The following is a 26388-nucleotide window of genomic DNA, read 5'->3' as shown; positions in this document are numbered from 1 at the left end:
CTACCCACTGGGACCGTTGTGTTAATTAATTGTAGCAGGCACAAATGAACATTTTTGAATTATTCGAAGATTGGGTTAATTTATTTGGCCGGCAGTGTAATAAAACTGTTGTATTATGTTGATTTTGTTTTTATAGCTAAGCTAATAAGTTCTAAAAATGAATGTTGTTTGAATTTATCGCAGGATTTTATGAATACATGTAAAGGATCACGTCGTGAAGTCAAATGGACAAGCCTTTTTACAAATTCAAATTACGTAGGCACATGATGTGACATGATAAATAAACAGGGTTACTGGGTAAAAAACAAACACAATAAATATTACTTATAATCGTATTTTTTCGGGATTTATTGGGATAAACTGTCGAATACGAAATAAAAGGCGTACGAAGGGCCTTTGCCTCTCAGTCCTCGTCTCCACAAGAAATAAAAATAAATCCTATATTTTACTACGCAATCAAAACATAATCTTGGAATTCGAAAACACACTAAACCTTGGAGTCCATAAAGCCGACACTGTCGAGTCAATTCCGACGCGACAAAAACGTAACGACAATTCTACATTTGAAAAATGCGAAAACTTTTTCGTTTAAGTTTGCAAAGTCCCGCGTTTTATGTTCACATTACCGACAAACCTTTTTGGTGCTCAACCCGGTAGGTACGTATTTCCAGGCATCTTACTTTCAGTCTCAAATTTATACGGTTGAACTATAAAATTTCTAATTTTGAGGGTGACTGATTCATTTTGATATCTCTTCCGCAGTGCTGCCATCCCGGTAGACGCAATAATTTGAGTTGAGTTTTCTTTCAGTGTTACTACTTGAACAAAAATCCTAAAAATGTTAATTACGTAAAATACTGTTTCCGTATAATTTGTAGAGCAACTATATTTTACATTTCTGCCTAAATAAGTATGTCCGTGAATACATTTGCGTCGGCAATGTTAGTATATTCGTGTCAAGTGCTCTACTAAGTCATTCAGCGCCACGTACTTTTCGCCGTGAAAGGCCTACATTTATTACAGCTGCGTTACTTCCGTCAACCCGGCCTATCTAAACACGCAGGCCGTCGTAACATTTGAAATTTAATTGGTCGCAGCGCCATCTATTATTTCTAGCGGGGCACTAAACATTTACAAGGGATGAATGGACTAGCACGCATGCGTACTACGCATCGATCCGACTTACCTCTGTAAATATTCTATTCAGCGATAAAAAAATCGCAGACTACGTAATATTTCTGAAATCTGTATAGTTCATATGATTCCAAACTAATTCATATTCAAAAGTTCTTAAATAAAAGATTATTTAAAATGAAATCGTAAACATAAGAGAATTATTTAATGATGAAACTTATAATAACAGAGAAATTCAAACTTTGCGCAGATATCACAAACGAAAATTTTATTATTAAACGTCGATGAGCCCTCGTTTCGGCGATACGGAATATTTCATTCTACCAATAAAATTTTATTCGGAGTCGGCGCACTGACGCCATGTTTACACCGTTTTCCCGCCAGTAGGGGCGCCACGATCGCTGCAGCCTCTCGGGCGTAGCTGTCAAAATTACTTTTACGAAAAAATCGCTTTACTTTCAATTACCGCTAATATCCAATCATTGGAAATGATGACTTTGACTTATAATGATAAAGTTTGTGTTTGATTAACCCAATTCGATATCCGCATCTCGTGTAAAACATAACCTTTTTGTGAACGGTCCGCGTCCGTGGTATATGGTGACAATAATTTTCAGTGTTATTGCAAAATGTCCCGGACATTTGTTCTTATCTTTTTGTTTATTTTGGGCGTTTGTTACGGTAATCCTGATGCGAAACGCCTTTACGACGATTTACTGAGCAACTATAATAGACTGATTCGGCCGGTTGATAAAAACAATAATACGGTGTTGGTGAAACTTGGCTTGCGGCTGTCACAACTGATTGATTTGGTAAGTACTTGAACAATATTTTTTGAAACATTGGAAAAAGTAGACTTGGACAAAGTTTGACGTATCTGATTACGCTGGCTCGTAAATTAATTGTGACATGTACCATGATGAATTGGGAGATGCGTTAAGCAGAATTATTATTCTTTAAGATTTCAAATAGGTATTCAGGGGAAATTATTAACAATAGGACGATATTTTTAAAAATAAACAATCTGTGTTATTTTATTCTGAGTAATTTAAATTACACTCTATTTGATTTACATTTTTATGTAATTTCTTGGCAGCCAGCAATAATGTAGATAAATAAATAATAAAGCAACAGTTAATTATACCTAAATCTTACCACCATATCTAATTTTGATTTATTTGTTAGTGAGTAGGTATCAATATGGTAATTTATTCAAATATCTATCATAAATTCAGTTAATGAATGAATATTCTCATTTATAACAAATCTATCCTACTTCCTATTCATACCTATTTAGTAATATTATAAACGAAGAACTTTCTAAATGTGTATGAAAAATATGAACGTGGTTGAAAGCTACAGGAACAAACCAGTCTAATACATAAAAGGGTATACTGGGGTATACCGACAGCTAGGTATATTAATTATTATGCACGACAACAATAAACATTGTTTCATTATTAAAAGAACAAAAAATAAAATATTTCTTGTTGGTTTTGGTTAACAGCGCTTTCACACTAGCGATTTTTTCACTCGGTTTTTTTGAGCGGCAACGTTAGTCTGCCGCGCGTATACGAGCAACGGCAACCAATTGAAAGAAGAAGAAAGAAACATTAGTATGAACATGGAATATGGTACGATAACTTATATGGTTTTACATTTCTAGTTCTAGCCATACTCTGTCATAATCAGGCTTTTACACATTTTTTGAACTACCGGTACAAAAGTTACCAAAAGTATCAGGATCCGCGTAACAGACTTTTCCCCTCGGAATATGTCAGACGCATACGCTCAGTTTTGCTAAGCGCAACTAAAACCACTATTATGAAAACGCCTGATTCGCTTACACTGTAAAAATAAAACTACAAAAACCAATATCTTGATTTCACACCAATCTATTGTACCAGGACAGCATAAGCATCTATGGTGTATTGATTACCGCAAACCGCCGTACCTCTGGTTACCATAGCAACGGAGGGTTCTACAGGTGCGACGTGGACAGCCCTCATGGGCCTAATCAAATATTTAGTAAATATCTATAAATTATAATGTTTTATAGTTTGTTGTACAGCTTGTTTGTTGAACTTATGGTCATTTTCGGTTAAGATAATGAGGTCAAGTAAAATCTGGTAAGGGAATTAACACATTGGCTCTGCTGTCTCTTGGAAACTACTTCACACAGCTAGATAGTAAGCCTATGGTCTCCTCCGGTTTTAAGGCTATCTAATACAATAACAATTTTCCATATCTGATGAATGGTTCCTGAGATAACGGCATTCAGGCATACATACTCTTCAGCTTTGTAATATTAGTATGAATAGGGTGTTTTTAATCTATACTAATATTATAAAGTTGAAGAGTTTGTTTGTTTGAACGCGCTAATCTCAGGAACTACTGGTCCGATTTGAACAATTCTTTCGGTGTTAGATAGCCCATTTATCGAGGAAGGCTGTAGCCTACTTTTTATCCGGGTTCGTGCAGAGGTTTCCACGAGATGCGGGTGAAACCGCTGGCAGAAGCTAGTTAAATATAAATGCGCAATACGTTTATTGGTTTACTGTGAATTATAAAAGGTTTTGGTGAATAAAATATGATTAAATTAAAATATATAAAAAAATAATTGAGATCCATCTAAGGTACAAAAATATATTTTCAATGCATGGGCGTAATATGTATCAGGGGCTCAAAGAAAACAAACATGAATTATGTACCTAGGTATCCATCAAATACCACAAAGGCCCGCCGACGCTTAACACCATTTTCTTTAATCCGATCCGGATTGAACCGGTTAAATCCCAAACAAACAGGATTCTTAAATTCGTGTTTGTGCGGTTAATCCCTTTTCAAATGTTTAAGTAGGCCCATGAGGGCTATCAATATTCGTAGCACCTGTAGAAGTGTTGCTATGGTAACCAACCACCATACCGTATTGTGGTTTCATGGACCCCTGATTTTCTTACATTGAAATAGAGCTTTTGCCTACATGATGCCTACGTGACCGCACCTAATGAAACATGAAACATTGTATGATAGAATTTAATCAAAGCTCTGCTCTGGTTGTAGTCAAGAAACTTAAAGAGTTACACCCAACTCCTGAGGGAACTACGTACTTCCTGCACTAGGATGGGAAACTATCCTTTAGCCTTCCTTGATAAATGAGCTATCTAACAATGAAAGAGCAACTGAAATAGGACCAGTGGTTTTCAAGCAAACACCCAAACTCGGCCTTATAATATTGCTCAGTTGGATACATAATACTTTAACAGAGTATCTAAAAACTCTATATAAGATCGCATTTTTGAAAATCCCAGCATCACTGCAGATTAGAATCGTAACTAGAAGATTTTTTCATGTGTTTTTGGCACAATAATTTAGAAATGGCCAGTATCGTAACAGCATTGGGCAAGAATAACGACCCAATTTAAAACAGTTTTCCAATTAAAGCACCCACTGCGTTTTACGATTACGGTTTGTTCGGAAAACATGGCGGACTGGTATTCTTTATTTTGTGTCATAAACTCTAATATACTCGCCATTATGATAGTTGATGGCAGAGAGTTTTGAGGTTAAAATCTTCTTCACACATGGAATAATAAACGGTGTCAGGCAAAAGCGTAACTTAAGTTTAGTACTTATATACAAGGTGTTGATTTGCATTTGTGCCATAGTTCAGGAGGAGGACATACAATACGTAAATAATCAATTGGAATTACAGTAGATGGGAAATAACTAATATGCACTGCTTTTTTTGTCATTGTAATGTCGTGGTATTTCCGAAGTAATCCAATTTTATGAATGAAATTTATGAGTGATCGTTGCGTATGCTTTGTGTTTGCGTTTGTGTGAGGGAGCAGCACGGTTTTAACGCCAGTAACATACGCGCCAAGTTTAAATAAGGGCTAGATGACATTTACGGAATTCGGAAAAAAAATTAAAGAAAAAAAATTACGTACCATTTTTTTATTGATTTGGGTCGAGAATCATTAGCATAATTACCTCCTTGAATATGGCACGGATGCAAATCAACAGCTTGTATTTTGAATACAAATTAGGTTCCTAAAAAGTAGGTATAGGTGTACCTGATATTGATGAGCGTAGTAATTTTAAAGTTCTTTTTCGGAGTCAATGCAAAACCTACATAGAAGAACTAAACACAACCTTTTATTTTGCAAAGACACCTATTTAATAGAACAGTCTTCAGTCTTTGCTAGGTTACATTGTTAGGGTACATAGCTTACACTTCCCAAGATAATACTAAATTAATTTGCAGATTACAATATTGTATCGTTTCAGATTAAGCTTAGCTTTAGCTTATGTGTATCAACACGGCACCGTATTCTGTATTGGTGACCATATTTATTACTATGCTATATACCTCTACATAATGAATGAAGCACATTATTTCTGTGTGTCTTTAATATGTAAACAAACAGCTGTATTCGGTTTGACTGGAAGTCAACAACACGACTTGTAAAGCCGTCGTTCCAAAACATGTTTTCAATATTTTTTCTCATTTACATTTCTCCTCTTTTTATCGGACATTTAATTCAGCCGTAATAAATTGCATACAAAATTACAAATAACCGAGGAATACTAAAACGCATCCATTGTCTAGTTTTCAAGTTGAACTCGAATATTTATTACTGCAATAAATTGTGCAAGTTTCAGCCCGATCTTGAAGATTACGGTGCACGCTAACTCTATAGGGAACACTCGGTTTTTAATTTGTTGGATTGGGTTAGTTTGTTAAAGCTTGGTAAAACGATCAGTATTGATTAATGTAGGATGTTGTGGTTTTCATAACTTGTTCTAAGTTGTTTGAGAGTGTAGTAAATTTTATGCGCTCTAATAACGTATGGAGCTCGTAGTTAAGTTACAGCCGCTCGAGTCGATTCATCATAAGGTTAAGCAACGCTTGGCATGATTGGGCCATGGTTGTGTGACCATCATCTCATTCCGAATCCGTGCCTCGGTCGCTTAAAGGTCGCTTAAATTGGTGGGTCCTGACTTCTTCAACATCTTTAGCAGTCGTTCTGGGTAGTCAGAACCCAAAAGGTCTGACACTCTAAATTCTTGTTTTTCTTAATATTGTGTTGCGACTAGATTACAATGATTAATTAATTACTTCGTTTTATGTTTTCTTTTAATGTAAATATAGATGTATAGAAATTGAATGTAACAAACTACTTCGAATAATTTATGTAATAATTACTACTACAAAGTTTTGAAAATAATCTTGAAAACCAATATTCTTACCAGCTCCCGTTACATACAAGTACTCAGTATCAGTTAGTGGGTCAAACAAGTGAAGCAAGTTTAATTACTAACGTGTAATGAACGAGAACCTTGGTACATCCTACTTGTAGTTACCTGGTTTCTTTTTGTTATAGACTGTGTGTTGGGATTGCTTCTAGGCTTTTAAGTGGCCCTGGTACATTGATGTATTTTCAAGATTTGTTTTTATCTACATTTTGATTACGTGGATTTCTTTATGCTATCTATTTGTTTTGCGATTAGCGATTTAATTTTGACATTAAGTATCTCCAAATAAATTATGTCCAAAATAAATTATGTCCAATGTCTGATCGCAAAACTATTAGATACATATAAGATTGAGTAACTAGTGAAAAAATATATTAAATATGCAATTTTATCATTGTTATAAAACTCTAATCAGATCTACGAGAGAATTTTTTAACCTCTCATTAAAAACGTATTCTAAAGAATGAAACTTTAACAGGATAAAAGGTAAGTTAGGACAACTATTATCATTTAAACTAGGTGGAAGTTGTGGGTGGGTGAATTCCTCACGTAGCTGTTAGTTCGGTAAAGGAATGTTAACTATGGGTACAAAGAGCCTCTGTCGCGATGTATTCTGTATTTTTAGTGCTCGAAAATTTCTCGTATGTCGTCTTTGTTCAAACAATATGTATTCGGAATGTTTTTGGCTGTTGCTTGATTGGATGATCCGCATAACTGTGTTGGTTGCTGAGTTTGGATAATAATTCAAATGTAAAATTTTTTTTTTGGTATTAATCTGTGTCTTGTACGCTTTAAGAAGTTGATTAACTTAATTCATTTACTAAGCGAGCTATGAATGAGTAGTAGCTTAAAGTTGCTGAAAGATAGGAAAATATTTGAGCACAGTTTGAGACATGAGCTGTATGTTAAACAAAATGATAGCCATAATTTCTAGAAATTTCACATATGCATCAAGCTTCTAGAATTAGTAGTGGGTTTGTATGTCGTTTAGATCGAAAATCGATTACAAAAATCGAATGTAGCTAAACAAACCGTTTTCAATCCGGAACTACAAACAAGCGGGATGGAGGGATTTTATTTTCGCATAACCTAGTCGCTAACGACTTCAGTTGTAAAGGGTCCTTAATTGAAATAAAATTGACGTTTACAGTCTGCGCGGGGGACTCTTAATTGCTATGCAGTCGGCCACGTAAGCTATTCTCGATCGGTCTGCATGTTCCTCGGCTATCATCGGCCATCCTCGGCAACCATCGGCAGTCCCCGGATCGTGTCCGGTTTGAACCGGTTTTATGTCGTTTTTATGACTCAGCCATTCAGAACCGGAGTTTGCGTGCCTGAAATGTTTTCGAAATTGGTTTGATCTCCTCGTTCGGAGTATTTTTGGTTTTCGTGAAAGTTTAATACGTGAGAGAATGTTGTACCTATACTAGATGGAATAGCGGGGATAAAGGCTGTAGAGTATTGCGGGTTTTAAAAGTAGCGAATAAACCGAATGCGGTGGTAGTTGTTTATTTTTTACCTCAGCATTCTTTCTGGTTTTATATTTAGGAAGGTTTACTGTTGTGTTATTTTCAAAAGCGGAATAGTCCGAAGAACCGAAACAAAAATACAATCAAGAATTTTATCGACACACATCACATTTCATATCAAAAACATCTCGAACACCCTCAAAAAGAATGACTCAACAAACCCGAACACAGGTGAACGCACTCTTGATATCGAGCTCAATAAAAACGATACTATAATAACCACTCACGATACACTCGATACCCCTGCTTACGTCACAGCTATCGTATTTTCGTCTTCGCAATACAAAACAGACGAAATTGCTGACAATACAAAAGTCTTGTTCAATTTTGTTTAAACGAGACACGTTTTACAGAAATGACAACAGTAAAACGTTAAACGATGTCTGGATGTTCGCGTTGTAAAGTACCTAGTTATAGACAAATCACCTTGGGAGTTATAGGGTGTTCACTTCTAGCGATTGATATGAGCGAGTTGACCGATGGTCGGGTGAAAATGGTTGAGCTAAAAATAGACTAGTCTTGAAAATGCTGAAGGTTTCAAGTGGTATCGACGCCAATTTTAACAGAATCGAGTTACGATTTTAGTTTTAAATCAAAATACATTCTTAGATATTCTCATAACTGAAAATATACCTCTCTAAAGGTAGAAGAAAGCTAGCTAAAAGGTCATGGTTACGTTTTCTATACCTATATCCTATTATGGCTGCTTTGTCTAAAAATCATGTTCAATGGTGAATATAAAAATGGTTTCCGTTAATTGGCCTTTTCAGCAACTTTCCTGGAAACTTTTGTATCGTAGTCAAGAGAAACCACTCTTATATGTAAAGATTATACTTCTTTCAAATATATTTTTATCTTTACCTTCTGAGCAATAAATTGGCAGATATCTTTTAAAAAATTACACATTTTGCCCTTAGCAACCCAATATTCTCCAAGTATAGAAACTTTCAAACAGATCGAAATAACTAGTGCAAAGGTTTTTTCTTCGGCCATGTCCTCTGGCCGGGTGCCAGAATGCTTAGCTTAAAGGCAAAGCTCATTAGCGAGTGCAGAAACAGTTTTTCAACCATCCATATTATATGGGCTGGTTCGGAGTTTTTGCCTTCTTATAATATTATCATTAAAGTTGCTATCGTAATTATACCGTCTGAAGTTCTGGTAATGTGCTGCTTTTATTTTTTTTATATCAATTGTTTTAGCAATGGTTATTAAGCTTATTAACACTACATTTGTTATCAGTGTTATTTTCCTGTATCTAGTGAGACATTAGAAAAGCCGCTGTAGCCGATAATCGGCTAAGCGTAGGTCATCAGTGAGACATTATGCAAAAAAGTGTATGAAGATCATGTATATATCTAGGGAAGTATTAGTTCCAGACACAATCTCGTGATGCATAAGACTTGTTTGAAAACTGTCAAAGAATGGTCTGTCCGTATCTTGTCCAGGTTGAAACGAAATTCGTCCCAAATAGAATACAAGCCTTAGTACGTACGTTTGTAAGAATGCGAAATAAAACAAAAATCCAGTCGTACATTACCGGTCTTTGAGAACACGACCAATGCTGTTAGAAACATTATTGCATCTTGTGCGATTTAAGAATTCCTGAAATAAATCTGTATAGCTTCTAGCTCTTATTTCCCGTGGGGTCAGACCAGAAGCCAAATCTTCAAAGATGAAGCCACATTTTTAGCCTTTATACATCGAAATATCGAGTTTTAAAATAAAACATTAGGGTAACTTGAACCGCAGAAGTTGTTCATTTTTATGGTATGAAGGAAACTTGGGAAAATGCTTTTAATGTGAGTACTACAAATGATCGAAGAAATGTGGATTTATAGCAAGTCGCTACTAATGTGCGCTGGCTGCATTTGTTTAAGCTTATGATGCCCTGGTATCAAAGGTATCCACTTGTTGAAAATTCTTTTGGAGTGCTTTGTTTTTTTTGCAAATTGTATTATTTATTATAATAACATAAATACATCAAATATACAACAAATATAGTGTTTTTTTGTATTACCTTTACGTACGTATTCATCAACACGTTATCCAAAAATAATTCGATGACCTTCCCAAAAATTCATATTCGAACAAAAACTTAAAAAATGGGTCATTTAGCAAATTCAGAATAACTGAAAAGAATCCATACTGTAAGTATAGTAATTTAACTACCCCAACAATGATTTCACTTGCCTAAACACCTTCAATGCCGGGACTTAAGGACCTACACATGGCACTCAATTACAGCATGCATATGATAGCTGATAGCAGAGCTCAACTAACGGTGATTACAGGTGAGATGTTAATTACCGGTGCGGTAACAAGTTAACAGCCAGATGCATACATACATATACAGGACATCCTTTGATTAAGTCTTAGAACTTGGCTGAAGATCTTATTGTACACTGAACAATCTGCAGAACAATCCACTCAGCATTAAAACAGATTTTCAAAGTAGAAGTAACTTTCTTTCAAACTCGAAAGTAATTCTGTCTGTTTGTCGAGCTTTCACGCCATAACTACTGAACTGATTTGGTATACTGATAACTAGAGCTTAAGAAAGGACATCTAGGTTTCCTTTTTATCCAGGTATGGTATGTTCCCTTGGGATGAGGGTAAAGCCGCGGGGAACAACTGTTATTGAGATCGTTTACACTATAACTTCAGGAACTACAGCCTTCAGTAGTCATAATGAGAATAAAAAATCTGATGAATGTTGAGGCAGTCCATCATGGAACAAACAAATACTTTTACCACATACTGAGCACCCTTCAACTGACAAATACATCTAACAAAATTACCCAAATAATACCCCACTTCGTTTTCCACTTCACGCCAAACTCAACCTTATCTCCCAAATCACGAGGTCCATTTTCCTTTGTCACAGTAGATTACACTACTTGCATCAAGACTTGGCCGTTACACTTCATGCATGATTCGCGCTTGATCTGCGTGTCATCTCCTTAGTTTGGGATGCTGTGGAATATTCATTGACCAATTTCACTGGCACGCTGTGTAAGGATTGACTTCGGTGTAATGAGCAATATTCTAGCGTGTAATGTAATATACAACGGGGTGGGAATTCCGGGATGTACTGAGTTCGAAGAAGGAATTGACATGAATATACATAGAATACGAAACATTTTATTTCCTGTTCATTAACATGATGAGGTCGTGTCTAAGTAACAGCCGCAAGACCCAACCGATCTTAAAATATAAGCAATTCTTGGCACCGTCGATCCGTCAATGGCAACCAGCCCTATTACTAGTTCCTCTGTATTTTAGAAGGCAATTTTTGTGGATCCTATTTTTATTTGGATATCCTTGGCATTGATTTTCCGTAGTCAAAAAGCCAAAGAAAAATGCCACCAAAGAAGCAAAACCTTATCACTTTAACACATTTACTAAGATCCCATAAATGCCGAAGATCCTTCAACGCCCAATATGGCGTTCCTTCAAACAAATGTTACGCACGCTAAGCCTAACATCGGGTCCCTTAGCAGAATAACATTCATAACGATTACCTAAAGCAGGATATGTGCACACGGCTTTACGAAGCTAAGGGAAGATTTAGATCTTGAATTATTAGCCAAATTCGGTCTAAGGGATTTTGGGAGACGTGCGAATTTCCTTACCTTTTCGTGACTTTATTGAAGTAATTTTAAGAGAGGTTTAATTTTTTATAGTTGGTTACTACTAACTATTCATATAATCTTTTCAGAGATTTGTCACGTTTTCGCTGATCCGGATAAAAAATATATTCAAGGATTGTTACTCTTTAACTACCTACATAGAACAGAAACCTATACCAGACTAGTCGAAAAAAAATGGGTCCCATTATAATGTCATTTTCCCACAATTCTACAACAAATATGCATACTTTTCATTTTATTTTATTATTAACTCAACATTCAACTGACTGATACTATTTTTTTATTCAAATATTTACCTTCCAGTAACCGTATGTCTTTTTGTCAATTTATCTTGTGTCTTTGTAAACTATTATTGCATCTTCATCTTCAAATGTGTGTGTTAATAAATAACACGAAACATATCACAAATTGTTATCGACAGACAGAACTATGTAATAAGACTACTATTTGTACTCCTGTAGTCCGACATAGTTTCTAAACTAAGGCACGCGTTCCCCACTGACCTGCAGTATCCATTTGCCAACAAATTACTGGTAGGTATCGACACAGCTGAATAGTTCGGTCCGTCGCACACTTGGAATATTAAGGATAAGCCCCGTCACATACGTTTGTTTAAGTCACGGGTTTGTTTAAACGATCTTAATACTTTTTGAGCAGTTTTTTAAAAGAGTATATATAGTAGCGTTTAGTGTTCAAAATCCAACATTAGTAATTATTTAGAAGCTGTTAGATTGAGTATTAGAGGTCACACCTGATCAAATAAATAAAACGTTAAGAAAATAATGTCTTAAAATACTGCGGTTTCATTTTTTGTGCCTGATAAAGTCCTCTTCTGTGTCAAATTAACAAATCTGTAGACTCAACTCTTTCTCCATTCTTTGCTCCACACGACGTATAGTGTCTAACATAAACCTCAAAAATCCATCCTTTTAATCCAAAATAACCCAAAAATTCTAAACCAAGCCTGTTATGTGATACAGGCTATTTTGCCCCCATGAATCAGGGGCTAAACGGTGCAAAGTTGGTATTCCGATGTAGCACCGTGAGCTATTCAGCGTGATGGGCACACGTTGGCAGCGGTCCAACTTACGACAATCGATTTACATAACTTGTACAAAGGATCAAAAATCTATTTATACGGCGTGATTTAGTTTTTGCGTGGTCGTGTCTTGTTTATAGGCGGTCGGTGCATTTAAGCGTGCTCTTGGCATTTTTATAGGACACAAACATAATAGTTTTTGAGCTAAATATTACGAGTGTATTCTATAGTGAGCGTTATTTTTTATGGTCTGTTGATGGTTTGGTTGGCTATTGGGTTATAAGCTGTGTTGTATGAGGATCCGTTGAAGTGAATATTGGTTTTATGTGGGTCTTGGTATCTACTTAAATATTATGCCTATCCAGCCATTACATAATCTAATTTACTTTACAGAACATTGATGTAACTTTAATGTTTTGACGTTTTTCATGGAAGAATTCTGTTAATAGTTGTCAAAAGTTTTAGCTATATATCATTAAGAAGTCTTTGACGTACATGAATAATAATAATAAATAAACGTTAATTGTTCAAGCATTTGTGTTTACAATTTAGTAACACTGTTACTTAAACTAGGTAAGGCCTGTGCTATAAGTGGCAGTACATTTGTTTATAGTATGTGTCTTTCTAGAATAAGTTGGGAAATGAAATTAAAAATTATCTTAAAGTTTTTATTATGAGATTTTTTTTGTCAGATTTGGTAATTTTGAGTCTTAGTTACTACGATTACGACGTTCGACGTATAAACTTCCTTATCTACTCCCCTTATGTTCTTCCTTTTATACTTCCTTATACACTTCCTGATGTACTCCCCATATGTACTTCCTTGTATACTCCCCTTATGTACTTCCTTATGTATTCCCCTTATTTACCTCCTTATATACTTCCTAATATACTTCCATATCTACTCCCCTTATGTTCTTCCTTTATACTTCCTTATACACTTCCTTATGTACACCCCTTATATACTTCTTTATATACTTCCCTTATGTACTCCCTTTATTTACTTCCTTATATACTCCCCTTATCTACTTCCTTATTTACTCCCCTTATGTACTTCCTTATATACTCCCCTTATCTACTTCCTTATGTACTCCCCTTGGGTACTAACTTATGTATTTTTAACATAATATCATCCCTTCTATGAGGTGCTTTTTATCTGCCCGAAAGAGTATTATGATTCAATTAGCTTTGTATTTGTTACAGAATCTCAAAGATCAGATTCTAACAACGAACGTGTGGCTGGAGCACGTAAGTAACTTTGTATTAATTTATTTAAATACATGCAAATTCTTGATGGACTGTCTGCGGCAGACTGAAGCCAGTGTAGTGACATAATTTGGACCAGCTATATGGTACATGGTACGTACAATATTTTATGTAAGAGACTGGTACAATTTGGACACAGCCATTTGTGTATATGCATATTGTTAGGGAGTGTAAATGACCCCATTTCTTAAAATTATTTTACAAAGACTGAAAAAAAAATCGTAAATATAGGATTTCAATCCCATTATATTTGCAATATTAACTATTGAAGTTGTATTTTTTATACGCCTTTATGTTCAGGAATGGGAAGACCATAAGTTCAAATGGGATCCCCTGGAATACGGTGGAGTAAAGGAACTATACGTACCATCAGAACACATCTGGCTACCTGACATTGTGCTGTATAACAAGTAAGTACGAATTAAATATTAAAGTATCAATAAATGCCTACAAAATAAGCTGCCACCATGCCACCTGCTTTCTTCGAAAATGAAAAGGTTGACAATAAATCAACAACGGAAAACAGAATAATTCACTCTTATTCCAGCCATACAAACGACTCTGGCAGACAGCAGCTATTCTCTATACGATAAAACCACTTGAATATAAAACTGCACTCACGTCCAACACTCCCAAAAGCCCAATTACAGAACTCATAGATGTTCTAACCACACAACGAGCGACATCCGATACGGCTCGCGTACGAATACGTTTAGCAAATTAATTTCACAGCTCCGAACTTGGCCGTCCAACATTTGGACATTAGCCTGCACCAAATTGCATTGTTGTACCAGCGAACTTGTCTGTAGATGCCATAATTGCGAGCGGCTTTACGCTCGCGTTCGCTGATTAAAATATTTCGCTTTGTTGTAATTTACGAGTTATGTGAGAAAGGTTAATTTTGGAATTTTTGCCGTGTTTTGATGGGACAGTGGACACTGAACCTATAATACATCTATTTATACACATAAAAGCTGTAATTTCACAAGTTACAAAACAGTTTATCGGTATTCTTAACGAAACAAAAACCATAACACCATAAAGTCACCAAACCAAGCCCCTAAAATCGAGGAAACGCCGAGATTTAACGAGTCAGTTGTTATGGACAGTACATTCCCATCCCATGATGCATGGTGTTCCGTCGCATCGGTACTAGGAGAACATAAATCATGCGGTTCATGCGTTCCACTTAGATACACGGATCTTGATAGCTTCTTGCCATAGCGTTTGTTTTGCTATGGCTGTGCCAAAAGTGTAATCGTGGAAGGGTGGGTTGGCGTCGTGTTTGAAATAATTTGTAGCATTTCTTCTAGTGGCATGAATTATGATTTATTAAGCCTTATAAAAATAATTGAAAGAGACTCTTTTTAGACTTCGAGTAAAAAAACTGATTCATCATCAGCTCAAAAGTGTCAAAATCAATTGACAACTGACTCAAACAAAACCAACCAGTCAAAAACGTTTGTTTGTCGTGACTTCCAACAAAATAGGCAATGTATCCTTAACCTAATTGATTGAACGAAATATCGACAAGAAAGCGTTCGCGAATGATACATCATGTTGTGTCAAAACAGGCCGGTGGACGATTAATCATGGCTAGTGAATGAGAGACGCACGTGCGACTAATCTTACGCTGTGTCGACCCTGTGTAAGCGGCTTATGTCTTGAGAGAGAGGCTAGATCAGCTAACTGGTCTGTCGGTTGGATTTCTTGCCTGATATTGTCTGATTAGATGCAATAATGTTGATTGTATTTTCGGTGTTTAAAATTGGAAAATATTATTTAGACAATATTGTATTGTATACTTGTCAAATTATACCAATAGTTAAAATGCAATAGACAGCTGCATTGCTGGGAAGTTTGTTCTTCACTGCTTCTTCTTTCGAGTCATAACACTAAAGTCGTGAAACGGTAATGTTTTGGGGGTCCGCAATTCTTCGTGAAAAAGTGGCAATCTTATAAGCCTAGTTTCAATAAACGATTGTGACTTTGCCTTTAATAAGAGAAAATATGTGGGTAAGCGGCCTTTAAAATATTAAAAAAAAAACGTCGTGTCAAAAAAGAAATTCAAAAATGTTCAATTCCTCACTACAAGAAGAACTGTAGGTACAAAGATTTTCACCCTACAAGTATTATATTTTATTATATACGAATTAAATACTTTTAAGCCCGCTAATCCGCCATAACTTGCGCCTTATCTTCTTCGGACCGTACCGTCCCTTCACGTATCAGCTGCCTTTTGATAGGTTTATGGTGGCTGTCATAAATTGGGCAACGCACTACGCTGGAGTATAATGCCCCATAATATATGTATATGTGGACGTTAGGCGGTATGTACCGGTTTATATATGGCAATTGTGTTTGCGCTGTAAATAAGGCTGGCTTTTTTGAGTAAAAAGGGTTATTTTAGCAAGTTTTTTTAAATTGAAGGTAAGATAAAAATCTACCTGTCGTACTCTCAAACATCAATATTAAATATAATGACCACTCTTTCTTCCGATAATTGTCGTAAAAAAGGGATTTCTTCTTTATATCAGTATCTCGTACTCAAGTGGCTACTATTAAGATTATCGTTACCCAAAGTTAAGTCTCAAATAACCGTAAATCCAGGCACAAAACAACTTTAACTCAGAAAACCAATCGGGTGTTACGTCTAGACACACAAATATGTATTCAAATCTCTTCAAAGCGATTTCTGATACTACACGTCTGCAAACATCTCCATACATATTCTGTGACCCTAGTACCTACTACGGCTATCATTTGAACATGTTCAGCAGTCGTTACGGGTAGTCAAATGCCAGAAAGTCAGACAACCAGTCCTAACAAGAGGAGGTCAGATAGGCAGTCACTCTTTGTTATTATTAAACACATGCCTATGAAAACAAGTTCGAACCTTTATTAAGTTAACAATTATTAAAGAATGTCTAACACCCTATGTGACCCTAGTACTAAAACTCCTTATTTCACCAGTGCTGACGGTGAGTACGTAGTGACAACGATGACGAAAGCAGTGCTGCATCACACTGGGAAGGTTCTGTGGACTCCTCCGGCCATCTTCAAGTCTTCATGTGAGATAGACGTGCGATATTTTCCGTTTGATCAGCAAACTTGCTTCTTGAAGTTTGGATCTTGGAGTTATGATGGTGATCAGGTAAGAATTTGAAAGGACCTGTTTCATATAAAATATATTGCAAATTTTCAATTTTTATTGAGTAGATATAATCGGTCATTACAAGGTCTGTAAAAGACATTATAAAAACCCTAGTGTAAATTATCCCGAACGCAATTAGTTGATTGAGATTACAGAAAATTTATGGCAGATCAAAGAAATTTAATGGAGGTCCCTTTTTCATTTGTTTTCTGAAGGGAACTCTATTAAATTAGCAATTAATTATAGAGCCGTGAAAACACAATTAGTAAATACGTCTCAGAATATTTTCACCTACTGTGTACTGCTATTTATTCAGTTAAGAACAAAGACTCAAATGTCAGACACATTGTACTGCTATTACGAAAAAAGCTAAGAACTATAACAATTACTACTTATACACAATACTTTCTAACTCTCAGACGAATATGATAAATGGTAGCTAGCCTAAATGGCTTTTTCAGAGGATTTTTCCACTCGAAATACTAGCGGTCAGTTCGGATCATTGCATACTCGTAATGTTCCCAAAATAACACATCTTATGTTCGCAGATTGACTTGAAGCACATTAATCAGAAGAAGGGTGATATGGTGGATGTGGGCATAGACCTTCGCGAGTACTATCCCTCAGTGGAATGGGATATTCTTGGAGTACCAGCGGAGAGACATGAGCGGTATTACCCTTGCTGCCAAGAGCCGTATCCTGGTAAGTTTAAAATAAAAGTATAGATACATATTATGTATAATTAACAGCCTTTTCATACTGGTCAATAGGCATGATGACAAATTTTAAATTCCTTTGTATGATGTAGGTATACGTCTATTTTATATGAAAAATTATTAATTTTAAGAAAATGCGAAGATTTTTTATCAAATAATTGCACTTTTCTCTGTCCACTTTGAATCCGGCGCAAAAACGCTTGTCAGTGTCATGGTGTCACTTGTGACGTCACGACTGAAATTACAAAACGCAAGTAAACAACGCTCGTGCAATAATTAAGTTTTTTGTGTTATTAAATATGAATTCGAAAGGGCATAGGTGTTGTAGGGTCACTGGGGGACCAAGTAAGAACACATCCAAAACAACTCCTGATAAGTTATTTGTGTACGTTCCTCACAATAAAAAAATACGAAACAAGTGGCTTAAACTTGCAAGGCGAGATTCAAAAGCAATATTGCCCAGGGTACAACTTTATTTTTGTGAAGATCACTTTGATGTAAGTTATTACGTAGTTCTCTAGATTCTAGCATAGTTTATAATGTAAATAACTATTTCGAGGTTAGGTTTCATCTCTCATTGTTTTTTAATTAAACTAGTATACTTACATGGAAGTTTTAACATTTCTAAATTCAGCTGAACAAAAATCTTTATTTGATGCCAAAAACTTTCCCAGCATTATGATATCAATTCTAGGCAAATTAGCGCTGTTTGCCTTGATAAATCCGGGCTCCATAACTCGTGTTATAAACAATTAATTAATTAAATACAAAGATCGCAGTGGAAGTTCACAATAACGAAATGTGACGTTCGCGCGCTTTCGCGCGAGTTGTTTTGAGAAATGACGTCACGAGCTCTGATTGGTGTTCAAGATATCATGGCGGATTGCCTTATTTCGTAATTTTATTTTATAAAAATACATATTAATCACATTATTAATAAAGAAAACAATGCGCGTTTTATATTCCAAGCTTCAAGTTTAATTTAATAAATATATTATTTTAATGATTTTTGATTACTGTCATCATGCCTATTATCGTGTATACGCTTGACAGGAAACAATTGACAACTACCTTTACAAAAATACGGTTACAAAAGGAAATTCAGCAACTGTGAAAAAGCTTGTAACATAGAAATATCTTTGGAGTTTTCTTGGCTTGACCATTAAACACGTTTGTTGAGATTTCTTTTGCAAAACATTATCTAAGGAGTCAAAATTTAAAGCCTGTTACTTTAGTTAGATAATTATTATATTAAAAAATACATACGAGAAAAATTAAAAAGGATTTAACACAACGATGCTCCAATATAAATCTAATCAAAGTTTTAAACTAAACAAATTACTTGTTCCGAAGTTTGATTGGATAATATGCTTACAAACTTGCAAATATGGGCTACCAACTTCAGTAAAGTGTTATTTCTCCTATGAATAGAAACTTCTTGGAAAATATAACAAATATTTGTATTAAATCTTGAGTTAATCTCTGTTGGTGTAGCTTCAATATAGTTTGGACCACTTCATAATGCCAGTTATTACGATCGGAGACGAGGTAATAACTTTCATAGGTTAAAGTTCACTTGTAAAAGACAGTGTTGTTTCAATTTAAGTCCAAATTGAAATAATATATAGTGGAAAAAATCTATTTCATGTTAAAACGATGATACGCATCGCTACATAAAATATTTTCAATTAATGAAAATAAAAGCTTTTTATAGATAGGTTTTGGTTCCTTTGGGTATATTACGAAGTATCCAGTAAAATTAAATGTCAAATCAGTTTTAAAGGCATTTTATGCAAGTCTGTTATAAAAGTTTATGACTAAAACTTTAATTATAAGCCTCTCCATTATGGAGAGGCTTATTCTTATAATGGAGACTCCATTACCTTCAACGTCAATAAACCCAACTTCCAAACGGCATAAAATCATAAATAAAACAGCAATAAAATCAACAATTCTGCCATTATCTCCATGAAGTTGGCATCAACCAAGTCTCACTAAAACCACCATCTTTTGAGACAATCCTTTTATTTCGGGGAGTTGTCGCACAACGCTAATCTGGGAACATTGTAAATTACCGTAGAACGGCGAAAACTCTTATCTATGCAAAATTAGTGAGTTTTACTGCCGCCATCTCTCCTTGAACAGGTTAAACGGTTGTTTCGGTAATGTCTTTGAGCGCGAACCCTGAATGCAGATCAGCTCTTGAAGCTTCTAATTTATCATGTTAAGTTAGTACTGTTGTGTATTTATTAGCTACTGTTGTGAGAGTGTTCGTGTATCGAAGATTCTTCTTTGTTGTTTCTTCTAGACATTAGTTGAATCTGCACTTTTCCTTATTCGTGAACTTTTAACGAACGGATTTTCTATTCAGTTTACCTAGTCTTTTGCTATCCATAATAGTACCACGCCTTCGGACACTGATATATTTAGCAGCTGGGTTTTGTGATATGTAATATAATGAACCAATATTTACCTATATTAAAACAATAACACCACATATGCGAATGGAATGGAATCATCATAAGCGATTAACAGTATCACACACGGAAAACTGGCAAAATAAACAAAACCTATTTGTAAAACCGCTCAAGTATCAACGATATAAAGGAACTCGTTCGGACAAAAGCTTTGAAGAGGCCCACTTGATGCCTATAGAAACCGTCTTTATGCACTTACAGGCAATTGTTAGAGAATCAAGCAGTTTTCCCAGCTAGTAACACTACTTATGAGAACAAAATACACTGACACTTTAACAGGAAAACTTGGCTTCGAATGCTCAGATTTATTTTTTTATACTTTTTGATTTTACTAAAGAAACAGTGTCCTTTTTCTGTAGCGAAGTTGTAGCCAGATAAAATAAATTCGCCATTAGTACCTAAGGCATCCTCTTAAACCTCAGCTTTTTCAAATAATGTATCCAGTCTCAAGAAAACATAAACAACTAGGAATGGCTCGCAACTTAAACCGAACATAACTCCAAACTTAATGAGCGTCATCTCTTCAACTGACAGATGTCCAAAAATAACAGCAGCCAGTTTTATGCTTAGTCCTGGGCATTTTTCTTCCCCCTCATACACAGTCCTCATTCATCCCAACGATTTAGCAGGCCATACTCTCCACGTCCAGTCATTGTTATTCGCGTGTGACAGATGGGCCATCTCCCGGCTGACATCACGCGCGCCCTTACGCAGCATACGTAATTTCGCTTACGAAGCTCGCCGTTTAACAACCATATATTTCACGTTTAGATAAACACATTTGGAAGTTCATAATGACACCCCTTTCATTTCAGCTTAACGGCCCTCTGGAGATTTTCAACCTTTTTTCCGTTGATACATTTTCACGTTCCACACCTTTGGCTGGCTATTTGATTATTATTTTTATTGTAAGGTCAAATTGTTTTAATTTCTGTGAATTATGGCTGTAAGGTTTGTAATTGGTTGTGATTATTTATATAAATTGCGTTTATTTTAGATGTCGATGCCAACCTTGTTTTGCTATTGGATACTAAAATGCGTTGTTTTCTTGGACCTGACTGGTTCAAAACTAGGTATATTTTGATAAAGATTATTACAATTAATTTGCCAAAACATTATTTATTTTCTATGAAACCATGAACTTCAATCACAAAATTGTTACTATCCAAAACACAAGTCAACTATAACATCTTCAAAACGTCTAAATCTTAGCAATTTGCAGAGAGAGCACCCTGTAATTACTGCCTACTTCGAGGTCTTACCGCCGTCAAAATACAATCCCCCTTTCGATTCTTTGATGATAATTGCCGGTATTTTACGAGGAAAAGAGGAATTCACGTCTGTAACAATATATCGATTCGAGAACTCTCCAGTTAATTATTATTGGGAAGGAAGTTGTAATGTCTGTTGTTAATTAATTACCATTTAAGATACCAGCCGCATAAGAAAATACGATAAAATTAATTCGGAGACCGAAACCAGTATCGATATAACTAACCATGTTTTGCTATGTAACTAAACAATAACTTAATGAACACCTAAGAGTAGGAAAATGTGGGTCCAGCCTCAGAACCGCCAAACATTCAATGTTTTTTTGAGTTTTCGGCGTCATTTCAACCTTATTCAATTGCAGCAACCCCTATTACTTATTGATATGGACTTATTTACATAGAAAAAATTGTCGATGGTTAGCTAGGTAGAAAACGATGATTAGAATAAAAGGTAAAATATTGTATCTAAGATTTAAAAGTACAAACGAAACTACACCCAACAGAACCCATTGTTAATAACAAGGCAAGAATCAAACAGCAAAACTTTGCGTTAAAAACTCAGTAAAACTTCACCATTTAATACCATTTAATCTATTAAACGTAGCATTAAAGATAAATCCGGGATCCTTACAAACTTGGGGAACAAACAAATCGGTTAGCAGCAGGAGTTTATCTTTCTGTAACTCAGTTCTTAGAGGAACCTCATTCACTACAGTAACTGACCATAACGTGTTCCAGTCTAGACAATAAGATTCTTCACAAAGACTGAAATTAAATCCTTTGTCCGTTTCAATGTCTTCTGGACTTTACAAATAGAGGTTTTTATTAAGAACTACCATTTTGTTGTTGTAAATCTTAAGGTTTGCAGGATATGTTTCGGGTAACCTACGTGAGATCTATTTTTCATTCTTTAGACTTTTATTTTATTTTATTTAAATTGATGTATAGTTTGTACGTTTTCGATTTTTATTATTTATTTAAACACGCTCATATTTTGCTTATATTTAATATCTAAGAGCATTGTAAATTTTCTGATTGCCAAAGTTGTAGTCTTGACGCTGATTGGCCCAAAATCACCATTAATAAACTCTTAGCTTGAAATAGAATAAAGACCACATTATATTATTACAAAATAAAGTGTATCGATTACAATTTGTTATTTTTATTGCCTAAGAATGGGTACTATATTACTTCCATTCTGAATACATTTGCAATCATGATGTTATATCTAGTAGGATCTTATCGTGTAAAATATTTGTCGAGAATTCATATTTATAAATAAATCGGGACTTACCTGAACACGACACTGTATGGCTTTTGGTGTCCACTAGACCAGTTTAGTTTTTAGTCTAGTCTCCTTTGGTCGTCACAATGTTCACATATTGGATTCGCAGTGTCATTTACCCTACATAAGTACATGTACCGACATTTTTTGGCGGGATTTGCGTCTATTTTCACTACGATGACGATTATTTATAAATGTGTACGGCGGAAGTTTAAAAACGTTTATTGACAAGAGTTGCTTGTTTCAGATATTTTCTTCAACATCACGCTTCGAAGGAAAACCCTATTTTACACAGTAAATTTAATTGTGCCCTGTGTTGGCATATCATACCTGTCAGTCTTAGTCTTCTACCTTCCAGCAGATTCAGGGGAGAAAATTGCCCTCAGCATTTCTATATTACTATCGCAAACTATGTTCTTCTTGCTGATTTCGGAAATCATCCCTTCAACGTCACTTGCCTTACCATTGCTAGGAAAGTACCTACTATTCACTATGTTACTGGTAGGACTATCGGTAGTGATCACTATAATAATACTAAACGTTCACTACCGTAAGCCGAGTACACATAAAATGGCTCCTTGGGTACGGAAATTCTTTATAACGAAACTACCAAAGCTACTACTGATGCGAGTACCAAAGGATCTGTTGAGAGATCTAGCTGCTCAGAAAATTGCTGGAAGGAGTATGAAGAATAAGAATAAGTTTAAGGATGCTTTGGCTGCTGCTGAACAGACGAATTCTAATGCTTCAAGTCCTGATTCTCTGCGTCATCATCTGCCTGGTGGATGTAATGGATTGCATTCGACTACTGCAACTAACAGGTATTGTTTAAAAGTCCTTTGGTTTCCTTAGAAGATATTTTCTTCTACAGAAATTGCTTCATTTTGGTCCATTTTAAAGGTTCAGCGGACTCGTCGGAGCTTTGGGCAGCCTTGGTGCTGGTTACAACGGTCTACCATCAGTAATGTCAGGACTAGATGACTCTCTTAGTGACGTGGCTCCGCGCAAGAAGTATCCCTTTGAACTGGAGAAGGCTATCCATAACGTGATGTTTATTCAACACCACATGCAGAGGCAGGATGAGTTTAATGCTGTAAGTATATTTCTTTTATGAACCTACGGATATTTTTTTCAAGTATGTGATTATTTGAAGTCCTAAAATTTGTTGAACCTGTTTGCACTACATCATCGCAACCAATGTCTCATATGGTCCTGTATTTTCTCCTACTAGGAAGACCAAGACTGGGGTTTCGTGGCCATGGTACTTGATCGTCTCTTCCTCTGGATTTTCACCATCGCCTCCATCGTCGGTACATTTGCCATTCTTTGCGAAGCTCCATCACTGTACGATGACACCAAGCCTATTGACATGATGCTGTCTTCAGTAGCCCAGCAGCAATTCTTACCAGTTGACAGTGGGGACCCATAGGTATTCGTGAAACCAGATGAAAATTTCAACTGGTAAAGGGTATCCTTGGAGATTTGAAAATTTTGAAGGGCGTGATGATTTTGAAGGGCTCAGGTAATGAGGGTTAAAATCAATGGCTAGCAATGTGAATCAACGGTTGTTTTATGCGATTTCAAAAATATTGTTGGTAATTTAGAATTTTGCATAACTATCTACCTACTTTCTTATTCGGCGCTAAAACTTTTGATGCTAAATACTTTCCGAAAGATTTACCGATTTTTATTTATAATGCTTTAGACTAGTCCTGGGAGTTTGCCAAATAAAAAAGAAAATAGAGTTTCCAGTTCATATCAAAACCACCAAGAACGTGTAACATTTTGAAATATGTTCTGAAACTAATTACCAAAACAGGTCTATTGCTAATTTCTGAAATATCTTAGTAATTAAATAAGACTTTTCTTCTAATGTATTCATAATCCTAATTAGACGTTGTGAAGCCAAAATAGGCTGTGAATTGTATCGTAACATTATAATATAAGTAGCTTAAGGTTTCAAGTAAAAATTTAGTGTTTAAGTTGGATGAAGCAGGAGGGTAATAAATTGTTCTTTGTTCAGTTTGATACGGTACACTAATAAATTATTGTCTTATCTTATTTTTCTCGCTTTAGATAACGTTTTTTTTAAGGTCTCTAAGAAATTGTATCGGGGATGCGAGAAAGTATAGCGATAGGTTCTGGCGATTGGCTATCCTGAATAATTCAACAGTGCCTATTTTATTTATAGTTATTTTTTTCCAAACAACGTATTTTTGTGGAATCTGTAACTACGCACAATGAAGTAGATATTTTTTATTTTACAATCGCAAATTAGTATTTTTTTTATGTTCCTAAAACGGGTTGTGTTAGGCACCCTTGAAGTGATATTTTAAATGATTATTTCGACGTAGGTTTTCTTGCCAAAGAAGATAGATTGGGTGAAATGTTACATAATGTTTTGGAAGTATACATTTTCTTTAACAAAACATGGCTGTGTTAGTAATAATTAACTATTGTAGTAATGAGATTCGTAATGCTCATCGTTTTTAGGGTTAGAAATTAACGTTTGGGTATCCAAGTTTTTTATAATAAATTGTTATAATCATGTCTTTTGATTAATAGTGTTTCATTGTTTTAAACTTTTTTACATGTTCTATTTGCAAATTGAAAAAACATCTTAAGTTGATGGTTCATTTTTAATACAAATTGTAACTGCCGTTTTTTATCTTTATCAATCATTAATATTTGTACCGTTTGTAGGTATTAAAAAATGGTGTTAATAACATTATTATCAGGCTAATATTCTGTAACACACATAATCCATATCTTATAAAATGTATTTAAAAGTGGTAACGATTTTACTCAATTATTTCAACTGCACTTGCATTAGTAGACTCATTTTGATATTGCACAGTTCTTAAAAACAACAATTTTACATTTACTCATCAGAAGTTCTATAGATACAAACTAAATTTTTGTTGCCCTATACGATACTTAACTTTCTTTGTCTAGTTTTAGATAAATTATGCTAAATAAACCTTAAAAAATATCGATTGTGAACAAATCCTCCGATATATTGACAATTTAAACATTAGTTTGTGTACGAAAAACATTAATCACTCATCTCTCGATAATTTACACTATGTGGTTAGGGTTCGATTCCCAAAACTGTGTAAACCAGCCTTTTAATAGAGCAAAGTAAACAAACAGCTATTTTGTTAATTAAAAACTTTAATGACTTTCCTCTATCAAGCATTAATTTATTGTGCTTTATCAAATTGGGGCTATCTGTGTAGCTATAACGGTTTGCCAAAATAAACAAAGTAGTCGAATTAGTGTTAAGCTCATGTAAGTTTAGTTTAACGGACTTTGTAGCTGTTAGAGTTAACTGAAGCCGTGTTTATAATGTAAACTTTGACTTAATAAATTGACGAAGTATGTTTTTATTTGTTTTAATTACCTTCTAGTTAGTTCGGTGCCATTTTTGAGTAGGTATTTTAGCTTACAACTTGTCTTATAACTCTACTTTAATTACTGTAAAACTACATAGCCGGTATTTACCAGTGTTTTGCATGGAATGGCTGCCTATCTGACCTATCAAGTTACCTGGGCAAAACGGTTGTCACACTTTCTAGCTTCTGTAATTTGGTAACGACAAAATA

At 35.1% G+C, this 26388-nt stretch overlaps 1 protein-coding gene across 1 annotated transcript; it reads left to right on the top strand.

Moving 5' to 3' along the window:
- Nucleotides 1-1609: 1609 nt before the first annotated feature.
- Nucleotides 1610-26145, top strand: LOC124637012 (acetylcholine receptor subunit alpha-like 2). Its single transcript, XM_047173321.1, has 8 exons — nucleotides 1610-1946; nucleotides 13818-13862; nucleotides 14181-14290; nucleotides 16854-17034; nucleotides 17583-17736; nucleotides 23031-23604; nucleotides 23684-23876; nucleotides 24015-26145. Exons 1-8 carry the CDS (start codon nucleotides 1764-1766, stop codon nucleotides 24210-24212), a joined length of 1638 nt encoding a protein of 545 aa, XP_047029277.1. The 5' UTR covers nucleotides 1610-1763; the 3' UTR covers nucleotides 24213-26145.
- Nucleotides 26146-26388: the final 243 nt, after the last annotated feature.

The sequence above is a fragment of the Helicoverpa zea genome, chromosome 15 (genome assembly GCF_022581195.2).
Source record: "Helicoverpa zea isolate HzStark_Cry1AcR chromosome 15, ilHelZeax1.1, whole genome shotgun sequence".
Taxonomy (NCBI): Eukaryota; Metazoa; Arthropoda; class Insecta; order Lepidoptera; family Noctuidae; genus Helicoverpa; species Helicoverpa zea.
Note: the sequence above shows the minus strand (reverse complement) of the source record. Positions and strands in the feature narration are given on the sequence as shown.

Coding starts and splice junctions, on each gene's coding strand:
- LOC124637012 (XM_047173321.1), top strand. CDS start 1,764: ATGTCCCGGACATTTGTTCTTATCTTTTTGTTTATTTTGGGCGTTTGT. Junction 14,291..16,853: donor GACATTGTGCTGTATAACAA/GTAAGTACGAAT, acceptor TTATTTCACCAG/TGCTGACGGTGAGTACGTAG. Junction 23,605..23,683: donor TCGACTACTGCAACTAACAG/GTATTGTTTAAA, acceptor TCCATTTTAAAG/GTTCAGCGGACTCGTCGGAG.